The sequence below is a fragment of the Bufo gargarizans genome, chromosome 3 (assembly GCF_014858855.1).
Source record: "Bufo gargarizans isolate SCDJY-AF-19 chromosome 3, ASM1485885v1, whole genome shotgun sequence".
NCBI classification, from domain to species: domain Eukaryota; kingdom Metazoa; phylum Chordata; class Amphibia; order Anura; family Bufonidae; genus Bufo; species Bufo gargarizans.
In genome coordinates, this window is record NC_058082.1 from 595,586,393 (window position 1) to 595,600,551 (window position 14,159).

At 46.5% G+C, this 14,159-nt stretch overlaps 1 protein-coding gene across 4 annotated transcripts in view; it reads left to right on the forward strand.

Moving 5' to 3' along the window:
- The window catches only part of LOC122930807 (interferon alpha/beta receptor 2-like), a 62,073-nt gene that overhangs the window by 33,758 nt on the left and 14,156 nt on the right, over positions 1-14,159 (forward strand). For all 4 annotated transcript variants that reach the window (XM_044284422.1, XM_044284420.1, XM_044284421.1 and 1 more), the window contains 4 exons: positions 1,893-2,065; positions 10,600-10,775; positions 11,592-11,754; positions 12,149-12,282. In XM_044284422.1, the coding sequence (XP_044140357.1) occupies positions 1,893-2,065; positions 10,600-10,775; positions 11,592-11,754; positions 12,149-12,282 (646 nt within the window). The remainder of the gene's footprint in view (positions 1-1,892; positions 2,066-10,599; positions 10,776-11,591; positions 11,755-12,148; positions 12,283-14,159) is intronic.

Sequence of the window (14,159 nt, forward strand, 5' to 3'; positions counted from 1 at the left end):
TTTTTCAAATGTTTTATTTTTTATTTATTTTTTGTACATCATGTTCAGTCTAGTCCACAGCGTCCGTAGAATTAGGCTCCATTCACACGACGTCCGTTTTAGTACCAGCCGTCCTTTAGAACCAATCAAAGTTTGTGGAGGTATTCACACGTCCATTTTTTTTATGTCACAGCCAGACGGACCTCGCTGAAATCAATGGGCCAGGAGTGCACCCATCTAACTGACGTTAAGAACGGGTAAAAGTGCCTTTTAGTGGTTAAAATAAAAATAAATACTCCCATCATCATTGAACACGCTGACGCATGTGACATTACAATGCTGGGAGTTTCAGTGCAGATTGAGTGTCAGTGCCGTTCAAGTGGATGAAGTTGTGTTTTTTTTGTTTGTTTGTTTTTTTACCTAGCAAAATTTGTGCCGCTATTGGGGGGTATTTTATACTAGGGGAACATTGTGGGGGGCCATATTTATACTGGGGCTACTGTGGGGGACATTATAGATATTGAGGGCACTGCATGGGTTGGGATGCAAAAAAGAAATCTATTTAACAGATGCAAAATGGACATTAAAAACGGACAAATTCCGCCGTCTAATCTGACTTGCGGTGTAGATTTCTGCTGCGAATATCTACCGTGGATTTTATCCATTGCAATGCAGAGGGGAATAGCAGCAGCAGCAGATCATGAGCAAAATCCAGGAAATTTCCTCGGCGGACCTTTTGGTGGTGTTGTACTCTAATCGTACCATATGACAGCAAGCAGAGATCTTAATTGATAGAGAAGGTAGATTGAAAAACTGCACACGTTGTCATCATAGAATCAAACATATTTTCAGAAAATATAACGTCCACCAATCAACATTCCCATTCCGAATGATGTCTTGCAGTTTCGAGGGGTTGTCCAGGATTTTGATATCAATAGCCTGTCCAGAGGATAGGTCAATCAATATCGGAGCGGCGGCGGTGTGACACCCTGCACCCCCTCCCATCTGCTGTTTTGTTGTAGCTCAGGTGTCAGAAGTAAACATCTGATCGGTGGTCGTGCCAGGAGTCTGACCCCCCCACAATCTGTCCTGAGGAAAGACCATCAATATCAGAATCCTGGACAACCTCTTGCATCGCCATATTTTGTGGTGCATATAAAAGGGGTATGCTCCCACAGGGCGGACACAAGGCGGAAAATCTGCTGCCTTAGTAGTAGCAGCAAAGTGGATGAGATCTTGCAAATCTTTACGTGCTGCAGAAAAAATCCATGCGAAAATAGAGCTGCAGATTTAAAAATCCACAAAATGTCCATTTAAGTTGCGGATTTGTATTTTGGATATCGCCGTTTGGGTGAAATCCAATTAAATTTGCCACAAAATCCACCACAAATCTGCATTTAGCTCATGGAATATGTACCCTGAATCATGTGGTAGATGTAAATGGCCCCCGACTCCCATGCAGGGGACAACTACAAGCCGTGCAGACAGCTTATACTCTTGTTCTAACAACGCTGGTGAATCTTCTCTGCATTGTGCATTCCCTCTCTTCTTCCTCCTGGAAATGTATGACTACATGATGACAACCATGGGGCGCGTCCCCAAACCATCAGCCCTGTGTGGAGAGACGGAGAAGATGAAGCGGAGCTGTACATTTCACAAAGGCATCGATTATTAAATGAGGAAGGGGAAAAAATGTGGGTGGTTTCAGGTTGTCGCTTTTTCCAGCGACGTGTGGTTTTTCTGTTACTTTTCCATTGCTAGTCATGAAGATTTTGCACGCTACCGCTGTCCGTTTGGGCCAAGCTGTAAAGGTTACATAGTCTTAGGGTTTTACAAAATGTAAGATTTCTAATTGTGCCGGTACACCTGAATAATTGAAGGTTATTTACCTGTTTTTGTTTTGTTTTTTATAGCCAAGCGCCTCCTCGTGTTACCAAACATTGCTCCAATGTCACAACGCGGCGCTGCGACCTGAGCGAGGATCTCACCGATGTCATCAGCCAATATGACATCACAGTCTTAAGTTTTACAAATGACGAATCTTCAGAACCTTCCAGCCGTGTTTCCTTGACACCAATTGAAGACAGTAAGTGCGTGCAGAGAACGATCCATCCAGCGGCCATTTATAGCCTATAGATACCTGATAAGTCTGGACCTCACCTCCGACACATCTTCTATCCCCTGACACCCATCCTCCAGGGGAAATTGAATGGAGACGTGGATATGCTACATACATAGGTCATCCATGGTGCTCCCCCCGCTCAGGACCCCACACTCTTCAAGGGTTCTCATGATCTCAATCTACTTATTTAGGGAACGTTCCCAGGTGTTGGATTTGATACAGATCCACTTGTCCCAATGCGTAGGGACAACCTCAGTGGAAATTTTACAAGCAGATTACAGCCACTGCTGAGAATTGGCGCCACTGACTAGCCTTATGCACATCCGTGGCTGTAATCTGAGTGGAAGCCTGTGATTTCTGCCTTGGATCTCGCATTGGATGTGCAATACTCAAAGCTGACACCTGGGAACAGACAGGCTACTCTGAAGGTGTCAGTATCCCAGTTGGGTGCAGTAACGGATGACCACACGTGCACGGTCATTTGTACGGCGAGAATGTAGAACAGTATGCCAAAATTCTGGCTGCCTGCCGACGCCACTAGGGGGAGCCTGCTGCATGAGGATTTATACGGCTCCCATGGAGATGTAGTAATCTGGCAACTGTGTGCACCAATCAGCCATAACATTAACCCTTAAAAGGGCCTTGCGATTTTCCATTTTAGCGCTTTTTTTTTTACTTGGATATAGCCTTATGAGGGCTTGTTTTTGTGGGATAAGTAGTACTCTATAATGGCACTATTTAAAGAGGACCTTTCATCGGTCCAAACATTGTGAACTAAGTGCAAATGCAATTTTGCGTTAGGGTATCCCCTATGTGGTAAAATTGACCTGTTACCTTCATTCTTCTGGTCAGTTTGATTACAGTTATACCACACTTGCATAGTTTTTCTTAAAAAAAAAAAAAAAAAAAAAAAGTGAAATTTTTTTTTTCCTTTCATTGCCATTTTCTGACCCCCTATAACTTTATTTTTATTTTTATTTTTTTATTTTTTTGTAGTCCTGTACCGGTACCTTTCAGTGATACAATTTTGAAGTGTGTCTGACTTGATCACTTTTAATAAATGTATTATTTTTTTGGAGGGAAAGGGGGGTAATTTAAACTTTTTAAATTTCTAAATGTTTTTTTTATTTTTTTTATTGGCAATCATTAGATTGCCCATTGTGTTTGTGATGGGTATATAAAAATTAAATAATTTTGAAAATAGTTGCGTAGCAACTCCTTTGAGGGATTTCTTTGTTTGTCACATTTGACTGTGATGGGTATATGTCACAGACCACACTGTTTACTATATACCAATATGGTGCTGCCACCTGCTGGCCTGTATTGGTATATACCAGTGATGGGTATTGGAACAAGCTTGGGGCTCTGAGCTATCACTAGGATATTATAGCTTTCCCGGTCTCAGCCGGGAAACGGTGTTACGGGCACAGAAACCTGCAGCCCCCGCGTCTGCACCGCTCACATTTGACCATGGCATTTGAAGGGTTAAATGTATGTGATTAGCCTTATGACTGAAACAGTAGAGGCCTGGGACGGATGTATGGGATCAAACAGCAGAAACCGGCAGCTATTGCACCCACTGCAAGCACGAGCCGGCGCAATCTTTAAAGTGCTGAGTTCCTTCATACATGCGTGGCAGAGGTCACAAAGGGGTTGAAAAAGACTGATTGTCTGGTGACAATGGCAAGTGTCACGGGCTGGAATATATCAGGCTCCGATCGGTTACCATGGCAGCCAGGAAGCTACTGAAGCCCTGGCTGCCATGGTATGTTAGTGAGCAGCATTATACTCACGTGTGCCGTGGCCGCGGGGTCGCTCCTTCTTCTCATAGGTCTGTGCGGTGCATTGCTAATGCTATAAGCATTAGCAATGCGCCGCACAGACAGAAGGAGCGCCCGGCGGCCACGGCACACGTGAGTATAATGCTGCTCACTAACATACCATGGCAGCCAGGGCTTCAGTAGCTTCCTGGCTGCCATGGTAACCGATCGGAGCCCCAGTATTACACTGCTGGGACTCCGATCAGAACTGCCCACTGCCACCAATGATGGGGGATGACCCTGTGGCCTCCAATGATTAATACTGGGGAGGGAGGAGGGGGGGCCCACTGGAACCAATGATGGGACGACGACCCTGTGGCCTCCAATGATTAAAACTGGGGAGGGAGGGGGGCCCACTGCCACCAATGATGGGAGGGGACGACCCTGTGGCCTCCAATGATTAATACTGGGGAGGGAGGGGGTCCCCACTGCCACCAATGATAGGGAGGGGGACCCTGTGGCAACTGCCACCAATGATTAATACAATTAACGTCTCCTTGTGGCTGCCTAGCTGCCCTCATACAGTGTAAGGTCTCCTTGTGGCTGCCCCCATACAGTGTAAGGTCTCCTTGTGGCTGCCCCCATACAGTGTAAGGTCTCCTTGTGGCTGCCCCCATACAGTGTAAGGTCTCCTTGTGGCTGCCCCCATACAGTGTAAGGTCTCCTTGTGGCTGCCCCCATACAGTGTAAGGTCTCCTTGTGGCTGCCCCCATACAGTGTAAGGTCTCCTTGTGGCTGCTCCCATACAGTGTAAGGTCTCCTTGTGGCTGCCCCCATACAGTGTAAGGTCTCCTTGTGGCTGCCCCCATACAGTGTAAGGTCTCCTTGTGGCTGCCCCCATACAGTGTAAGGTCTCCTTGTGGCTGCCCCCATACAGTGTAAGGTCTCCTTGTGGCTGCCCCCATACAGTGTAAGGTCTCCTTGTGGCTGCCCCCATACAGTGTAAGGTCTCCTTGTGGCTGCCCCCATACAGTGTAAGGTCTCCTTGTGGCTGCCCCCATACAGTGTAAGGTCTCCTTGTGGCTGCCCCCATACAGTGAAGATGAAGAAGGTCACAGCACTCCAAAAGCTTGTTCAGTGTTCTTTAATTCACCAAAGGTTCAGCAGCAACGTTTCGACAACAGTCTTTATCAAGCTACATACATGTTTACAAGTGACTCATAATATATAAGGGTACTAATTCATACCAATTACTCAGTGGGTGTGCTCCAACAATAATCCCACCCCCTCTCAGGTACTAACAATCATATGATTAATTCATCCTATCAACCACAGTGCATATTAATATAAGGCTTACCAGGCGTTCACATGAGGGCTATTACTCTGCATTGTGTCCATGGTGTGCGGCGTCTTCCGCATACAACTGCGGCTGCGCGAGTATTCAAACGGGATTCTCATGTATCACATCGTCAACTGAATAGTCACATGATCAGTGACGCTATCATCGGTCACCTGACTGGTGACGCGTCAAGGCGTCTAATCGCTGTCATGGTGACCACAGGTCCTGTAGAGAAAATATATCCTTCCGTGTAAAGCTCTTCTTTTAGTATTATTTCAAATGCGTATAACTAGCTGTAAAGACGCCGGTCACCACGGACACAACATCAGAGAGGTGACATCATTTAATGACAATATAGGTTTGTTTGACAGTGACATAGGAATCGATCCCAGCAGGATATCTCAAAAAACCAAATCATATCTATATTGCGGTTCAGTGCCTAACTGGGTATATGTAAAGCGGAAATGTATAACTCCACACATAAATATAACCAAAACAAGGGGATCCTTCCAAAAAAGCTCGGGGCTGTTCAAAAGATGCGGTCCTCCTGACGCTCATTTATAAAAGAATGTGTTCAGAAGTGGCAAGAATGGCATATAGGGTGAGATCCCGTGCTTTGCACGGTACAGAGTACTCAAACCCACCCAAAGGCTTATACCCAGGGGTGTAGCGGTATGATATACCCCAAACATGCTAAAAAATACTATTGGACAAGGGATACTAGGGCCACAACCATCGCCCCCCTCTGTCAAAAGAGAGACCACCGATGTGAGCCCTTGCCTGGTCTGGGCCCCACCGCCAGGTGGAAGACCCCTACCGAGCTTATCCCCATTGTCTCCTATAAATATAGAAAATTATTGTAACGGATCACCTGGCACCCCGACTAAGTACCTCCGGTTACATTCCTTTTCTACCTCGAGCGTCGTCCAGGGACTCGCTGGTTCTATGCCGCTCCATAATAATTCCTGTGTCTCCAGGGTGTTGTTCCTCTCACACCAGGATGCCATCCCACTGCTTGCCACCAATGTAACGGATCACCTGGCACCCCGACTAAGTACCTCCGTTGCTGGATGCTCCTAGCGTTTTCCTGAGGCTTCCAAGCACTCTGGCAGACGCCACAATCACCGAACCAGCATATAAATCCTCTCCCAGCAATGAATGCTGTAGGCAGTTGAATAGGAACCATACAAATAGGTTTTCACTCCTAGCAGTCAAACTGGGACAGCATGCAATAAATCCTCCCCCAAGAATGAGACGACACTTCACCTTGAGGTTTAAAACAGGAACTCCCTTTATTTTAACACAAGCATTGATTTATACACATCTTCCAACAAGGTACCACCCACAGCCAATCATATGTATCTACAGTATTTAAACCTTCCCAGCAATTGTACACAAAATCCCCTCCCCTCTGTCTGTAACGCAATAAACAAAACACAATGAGCCTTGTCTGAGATGTAATTAACCAACACAATAAGCATTGTCTCAGACGCAATCCACAAAATACAATTATCAAACGTAATGGACTAACTTGAACCCTGGCATGCACATATACAATTCAACCGAACACATAATAACATACATAGTATTTAAGACAGCCTGAATTCAATCTGCTACACAGTCTTAAAGGGGCATTGTTTCTAAAAGTCAGACATGTCCACGGATGGCCATTAAAGGGCCAGTAGCAGCAATATAAAATATCACATGCCCAAATATTGCATTCAAACGTACCAAATCACCAGGGGCCATAGTCAGCAGGTAGGAGGCGGGCAGCCAGGCCTCTCCAATGCCCAGTGGCGAGGCGGGTTCCGCCACATTTCTCCCCTTTCCCATTGAGACTATCCAGACTCCAGACCTCCAGGCGGTCTGGGGCTCTGATAGTCAGCCGGCCTTTCTCCAAGGGTGTAGTTGTCCCTATGGCCCCCTGCCACTTGTGCCCAGTTGTAGATCCATGACTTGGGGGGAAGGTAACCAGGGTGCCCTCTCCCCTGGCTGAACAAAGCTGTTGCTGGGGGGAAGGGGTAACAGGCTCCTCTCTCTGCGACACCCTCCCTTGTTGTAGGGGAAAATAGACTGCCTCTCCTTCCAATACATTGTCCTGTTGTGGACCAGGACAGACTGTCCATATCTCCAGTGGTGCAGGTACAGAGACTACGGTCCCATCTGCACTGATGTGGGGCTTGCTGTCTCCCCTTGGTGTGCTAGGCAAACCGCTGGGGCTACTTGGGGAGCAGCGGCCAGCGGTGTTCTGCACTGATGCCAGCAATTCTGCTGGGGCGAGGGGGGTACAAGCCAGCCCTGTAACAAGGGGGTCGGTGGAGCAGAGGCTAGCGGCTCTCTGCCCTGATGCCAGCTCTTCTGCTGGAAGGGGGCTAACGACTCCTCTACTGACCCCAGTACCTGGTTTGGAGTTGGCTGTGGAGGGGAGGGGTTGCTTACCTCCTCCTCCTGGTACTGCTGCTGGAGTTGGAGATCTGGGCCGGCTGCCCAGTATCTCTGTAGGGCCGGTAGAGAGATCTCGGTCCCATCTCCACCTGCCATCTGTGGGTCTTCCCAGGACCAGTCGATAGGGTCCCTCATTTCTGGGGCTGGTTGGGGAGTAGGAGGTACCGAATGCAGGTCTCCTGATGACGGACTTAGTTGTTGGGGAGGGGGAACGAAACTCAACGCTCCCAATGGTGTACAGTCCATAAGCCCCATCAGGTTAGAGACAGGTGGTGTCACTTGATCATAAAAGTCCACATAATTCTGTTTGATCTCCCACTGCTCTGGTGGTTCTTGCAGGGTATAGGGTGATTGACTGGAGCAGACCAGGTGCTGGTAATCCTGCTCCAGTTCCCATTCCTGGACAGCCAGTTCAATGAGGTCTGGCCTTAGGTCTTCGGCCATAGGGAGATCCAGCACGGCCTCTCTGTAGTCAAAAATGTCCCAAAGCCGTGACTCTGCCGCACTCCCAAATTCCGGTTCTGCAAAGGCCCCCCATAATAAGCCAGGGCCATTATAATCCTTGCCCTCGGGTTTGTCAAATTTGGCCATTCCGGGAACCCGCTGAACCGCGTACCAACGTAGCGCTTGGTATGCATCATCGAGACCCAGTTCCCTCCATGCCAGTGAATTAAGTTGCCTCACCAATTCCTCCTGGGCCTGTTCTCCCAGCATAGGTATCCATAGGGCCACTCTGGCTTGTAACCGCTGCTCCTTGCTGGGAAGACGCTCACCTCGCCAACGCTGGACACCTTCTAGGGTTTCTTCCCACATCTTTTGTCGGGCGCTCTCTCTGCAGTCCAACCTGGTTGCCTCTCCTATTGGCTTGACCAGTGGTGCCAAGAGGTTCTGTAACCTCCGGTTACATTCCTTTTCTACCTCGAGCGTCGTCCAGGGACTCGCTGGTTCTATGCCGCTCCATAATAATTCCTGTGTCTCCAGGGTGTTGTTCCTCTCACACCAGGACGCCATCCCACTGCTTGCCACCAATGTAACGGATCACCTGGCACCCCGACTAAGTACCTCCGTTGCTGGATGCTCCTAGCGTTTTCCTGAGGTTTCCAAGCACTCTGGCAGACGCCACAATCACCGAACCAGCATATAAATCCTCTCCCAGCAATGAATGCTGTAGGCAGTTGAATAGGAACCATACAAATAGGTTTTCACTCCTAGCAGTCAAACTGGGACAGCATGCAATAAATCCTCCCCCAAGAATGAGACGACACTTCACCTTGAGGTTTAAAACAGGAACTCCCTTTATTTTAACACAAGCATTGATTTATACACATCTTCCAACAAGGTACCACCCACAGCCAATCATATGTATCTACAGTATTTAAACCTTCCCAGCAATTGTACACAAAATCCCCTCCCCTCTGTCTGTAACGCAATAAACAAAACACAATGAGCATTGTCTGAGATGTAATTAACCAACACAAAATACAATTATCAAACGTAATGGACTAACTTGAACCCTGGCATGCACATATACAATTCAACCGAACACATAATAACATACATAGTATTTAAGACAGCCTGAATGCAATCTGCTACACAGTCTTAAAGGGGCATTGTTTCTAAAAGTCAGACATGTCCACGGATGGCCATTAAAGGGCCAGTAGCAGCAATATAAAATATCACATGCCCAAATATTGCATTCAAACGTACCAAATCACCAGGGGCCATAGTCAGCAGGTAGGAGGCGGGCAGCCAGGCCTCTCCAATGCCCAGTGGCGAGGCGGGTTCCGCCACAATTATTTTTGTGATATTTCAAGTAAGCACCACCCTAAGCCACCGAACCTCGAGATAGCCCGCCTACACAGATCAGCTCCCAAGATGAATAGTATAGGATTTGTCAAACCACCCGTCATATATGTGGTACACATCCGCCACACATATCCAGTCAATGGAATCAAACCTGATGCACAATTCGTGCGATAGTATAGTAAACCTGCTGGGCGGCTCCCAGGTCACTGCTTCCAGAACACCTTAGTCCATCTCTCGCCCATATCCCGCATGGATGCCTTATCTATTAGTGATAAACAAAAAAAGTGCAACAGGAAGAATAAAATTTATAAATAATCTCCGATGCAATATCGGGTACTATTACTTAATACATATAAAAAAAAAACTTTTCACATCCCATATGCCGACTCAGAAGAGGGACCCCACCTTGAACTCCCGATTGAGTCCCTTAGGCTCAATGGTGTCCAGTTCAAAGATCCATCTGAGTTCCAGACGTTTTAATAGTCGTTCCCGATCACCACCTCTCCGTGGCGCGGGGACGCCATCAATGATCCTGAACCTCAATTGTGCAACGCTGTGTTTCCATCTGTAAAAATGTTCCGGGACCGGAAGTTCACTTTCCAAATTTCCAGAAGTATTCTCCATCTTTGTAAACAATTTCCGGATGGAGTACCTATGCTGGTTAATCCTCAGTTTGCAGGCCTTTGCAGCCCCTTGAGTGAATTCAAGTAAGTGGTGCTGTCCTACCATTTATTTTTGTTTGCCCCCATACAGTGTAATGTCTCCTTGTGGCTGCAAGTGTTTTTTTTTTTCTTCTAAATGGGCATTTATCGCGATATATATCGTTATCGCGATAAATTTCTTAATATCGTTATCGTGGGAATATTTTTGATATCGTCCAACCCTAGGGTGGACAACCGGTGATCTGGTTACAGAGTCATGGCAGCCCAAAGCTCAGTGATGCATATAGGAGGGGACATCGGGTGAAGGCTAGCCCATCTGGTCTGATCACACAGAAGAGCTGCTATAGAGCAAATTGCTGAAAAAGTTACTCCTGGACGAAGTCTCCAATGTCTTCTGGAGTCTATCAATAGGTCGGAGGTGATTAGGCAACATCCTGTTCTCCTGGTGTGACTAATGGAGCCATACCTGTTGTGTTTTATTTTCAGCTGTACTGGGCCCACCGATAGTGGATGTCGTTCCTGGCGACCGCCTCATCAAAGTCTCCATCCAGCTTCCTGCCTCTCATTTATGGAGTGACGAAAACCAGCGGTATGTGAGCCTGATTAGTGACGAGGGCTTTTCAGAGCTGCACTGCCATATTAAGATGGAGCACATGACAGAGGTAAGTAGACTGAGTAATGGTTCACTCGTCGACGTTCTGCTTTTTTACCCGGTTTCTAAGGTTGCTTTTATGTCTTTTTAGACATAAATGTACTTGTGGGGGCTATGAATGTAAGTACATGTGCACTCACTGTGACTCCTCTTTTCCATTGTCTATGGGGACAGTCCCTACTTACTAGAAGGGACCTTTAAGTGTAAGTGAAGTTTTTTTCCTGCCACCACAGAGGAAATGAACCCGTTCCTGACATCTACTGTACAAGTACGGCGGATTGCACACACTCAGCAGGTTCCTGACGTTTTACACAGCAGACACCCTACAGTAGCTTCTGTGATCAGAGTCAACTTCTAGTCCATAGTTACAACGTCAGAGTGGTCATTTCACAGAAGCAGTGACCTGAACAGCCCTTCTCCACTGAGTACACCATCATTCAGTTGCTATGTGAAGGCTCCCAGGCCTGCCATAGCAAACCTCCTATTAAGCCCTGCCTGGGGCAGAGCCTAATAGATGCACAGAGATTTTACTATAAACTGCAACGATGAATCCATTGCAGTCTGTGGTATAAGCAATCTAATGATCGCACGTTCAAGTGAATATGTCAAAATGGCTGCACAGGGGGAGGGAGGCGTCTGTATAATGGAGGTCAGGACAGGGCAAGAGATGCTCTTTGTAACCATTCTCTACTCTGGCCAAGTGATGAGGATTCCTAAACGGGGTGTATGAAGATGCGGTTTGTGTGTGTATATATACAGTATTATTACAGGTATGACTGCTGCCGGTTTATTCTCCAATTACCTTTTTATATTTTCTCGTTCACAGGTCTCATTCTATAAGGAAGATATGCATACAGAGAATTGGACATCTATCCAATCCAACCTGCTACCAAACGCCAACTACTGTCTGTCTGTAAATATAACTTCAAACCTAAATAAGAAGCCTCCGGTACCATCCAAACTGAAATGCGTGGTGACAGAATACCACGGTAGGCGGAAATCCTAGATCCGGCATATGTAATATCGTATGGTTAGAGCATTGGCTAGGACTCCACAGCGCATGAGATCACAATGTCGCGCTGCTACATTGCAACAAATGAGTCGGTCGTGTTGTGATGTTTAGGTTCCCGCGACTGTGGAAATCCAAACCTGCCGATTTCAGCTAAACCCTTAACATTAGTTGTAAATTTAACGCCACAACTGTGCGATCTTCTATCGGGTCGGAGCGCTGGGAGTGTACACACTGCTGTCCCATTTATTCTGTCGGACTGCCAGAGTACAGCTAGACACAATGATGTTCTGGATGTAGATTTTTATCATATTTCTGATTTTGCTCAAAAACCTCCCTGTGGACTACAGCATATTGTGTTTTCGTTGTTACAGGGGGCAGTACCGTTCATGTGATCGTGTCGGCGGTGTGCGGAGTTCTGCTTTTAATTTGTTTCGTTTTTTGCTTAATCGGACTGGACTTTGCCGGATATATCTGCAGGGCCAAGACCGCAATCCCAAAAGTTTTGGTACGTGTTGTATTTCTTTTATAGGTTCTGTCTTTTTGTTTTAATTAGTTTTTGTTTTTTTCTAATTATTATTATTTTATTAGCAATGGTGGAGTGAAATGACATCTGCACAATTTACTACGGCCATAGAGCAAACACCCAGGAAACCACTAATGTGCTGACACATGTACATAGACAGCAATATCCCAGTCTAATCTTAATGGTGCAGTCTTACATGTATATCTTGTGCCAAGCACCATACTTAAAGGGTTTTCTGAGATTACTATGACTTTTAACAGACCTGCTTATGTAGTCACTTGCCTCATGTGCATCTTCCCCATGCTTTCTCTTTCTTCCATTTGGACTCTCCTGACCCGTTTTCACCATGTAAACCAATCCCTCTGGTTTGTCTCCTTCCTGTATGTAGAACTTCCTGTTCCTGTGCCCAGCTCCTCCCACCTAGCGAGTTACGTAGACACTCCCCTATCACCACCCATAACAACGCCCAGCTAGTTTATAGCTCCTCCCCCACATAGACACTCACCTATCACTGCCCCGCCCATAGACATAACATCACAGGAAATAAGAAATAGCTGCATGGACATGGTCATGTGACCACAGCCCAGAACAGGAGAGAGGAGCAATAAAGGGAAAAAAAACACATTAACAAATTACAGCTACCTTCATAAATAAATATTTTAAAGGATGTTGAGGCAAACCGGAAAATCCCTTTAAGGCCAAGAGCTGCAGATAAGCTGAAACCCGCAAAACGGTTATTTGCGACCAATACAGCCAATAATCCACCAACACTACAAACCAGTGATCAGATTGCAATAAGTAAGACAATGGTGGATAGCTCACTACTTTTTCCCAATGGACCTGGTGCTCTAGCCTAAAAAACTGCTCACCCAAGCAGTCAAAGGGTAATGGTAAAAAGAAATGTATAAGGCTGGCACTCAGCTATATGGAATCAATAGAAAATGGCTATTTATTTAATACAACACAATTCAATAAACAATCAATAAATAAAATGTACAATAAATAGTGCACAATGTAAAATAGGCAATATTAAAAACCGCAGATGATCAATGCACACGCTGTAGGCTATAATCTTGGGGGTATTGTCAAATATTCCCCAAGAGGCTCAAGATGTATCTGAGAGATCAAATAATGTCCTCCTTGAAATGGTCTTCTAATTAAGGTGCAAGCTGGTTCCAGAGACGGCACTATGGCCGAATAACTGACCGCTGTCGGGAAAGATATCCTGAATGGTGTGGATCTACCACGCAGTGTGTATCGGGCTGCAGGTGGGGAGTAGAGCGGGGACCGGTTTCTCTTACCCTGTTATTCGGGTCCGGTGGCTGGAAAGTCTGTTCCTCCTACCGCTACTCACCACGATGCGCCGGCTTCTGCTCTCGCTGTTCGGCGTCCTCGCTCGAGATTGATGTGTCACGTGGGGATAATCTCGCGGGACTTGCCTGTTTAGTAGTTCGGTTTACTTTTCCCTCCGGCTGGTTTCAAAACGGATTCCTATGGAGCGCTCCAATATCCGAAAGGTTTTAAAAGTTTGCTCAGTAGTTCCGGATCATTCCTTATAGGGGTGAACTCGCCAGACGCGTTTCAGGGACGTCTCTCCCCTTCCTCAGTGGCTCTACCCCCATTGAAATGTAGCTTCCTTTTATGGTCCACTCGGTATCATCAAATGATCAGATTGCTGGTCATCCGGGTCCTGGGAAAATGCACAGTGGAGGTCATTTATTACGACCTCCTACGGTAGAAACTGGCATAAAAAACATTGCTCGCCCGCATTTTGCTACTTTTTGAACGCTGGTGCTTCTACATTGAGGTGCACACGGCTTTTCTGCGCCACACTTGCCACTAAAGAAAGAAAGGGGTCA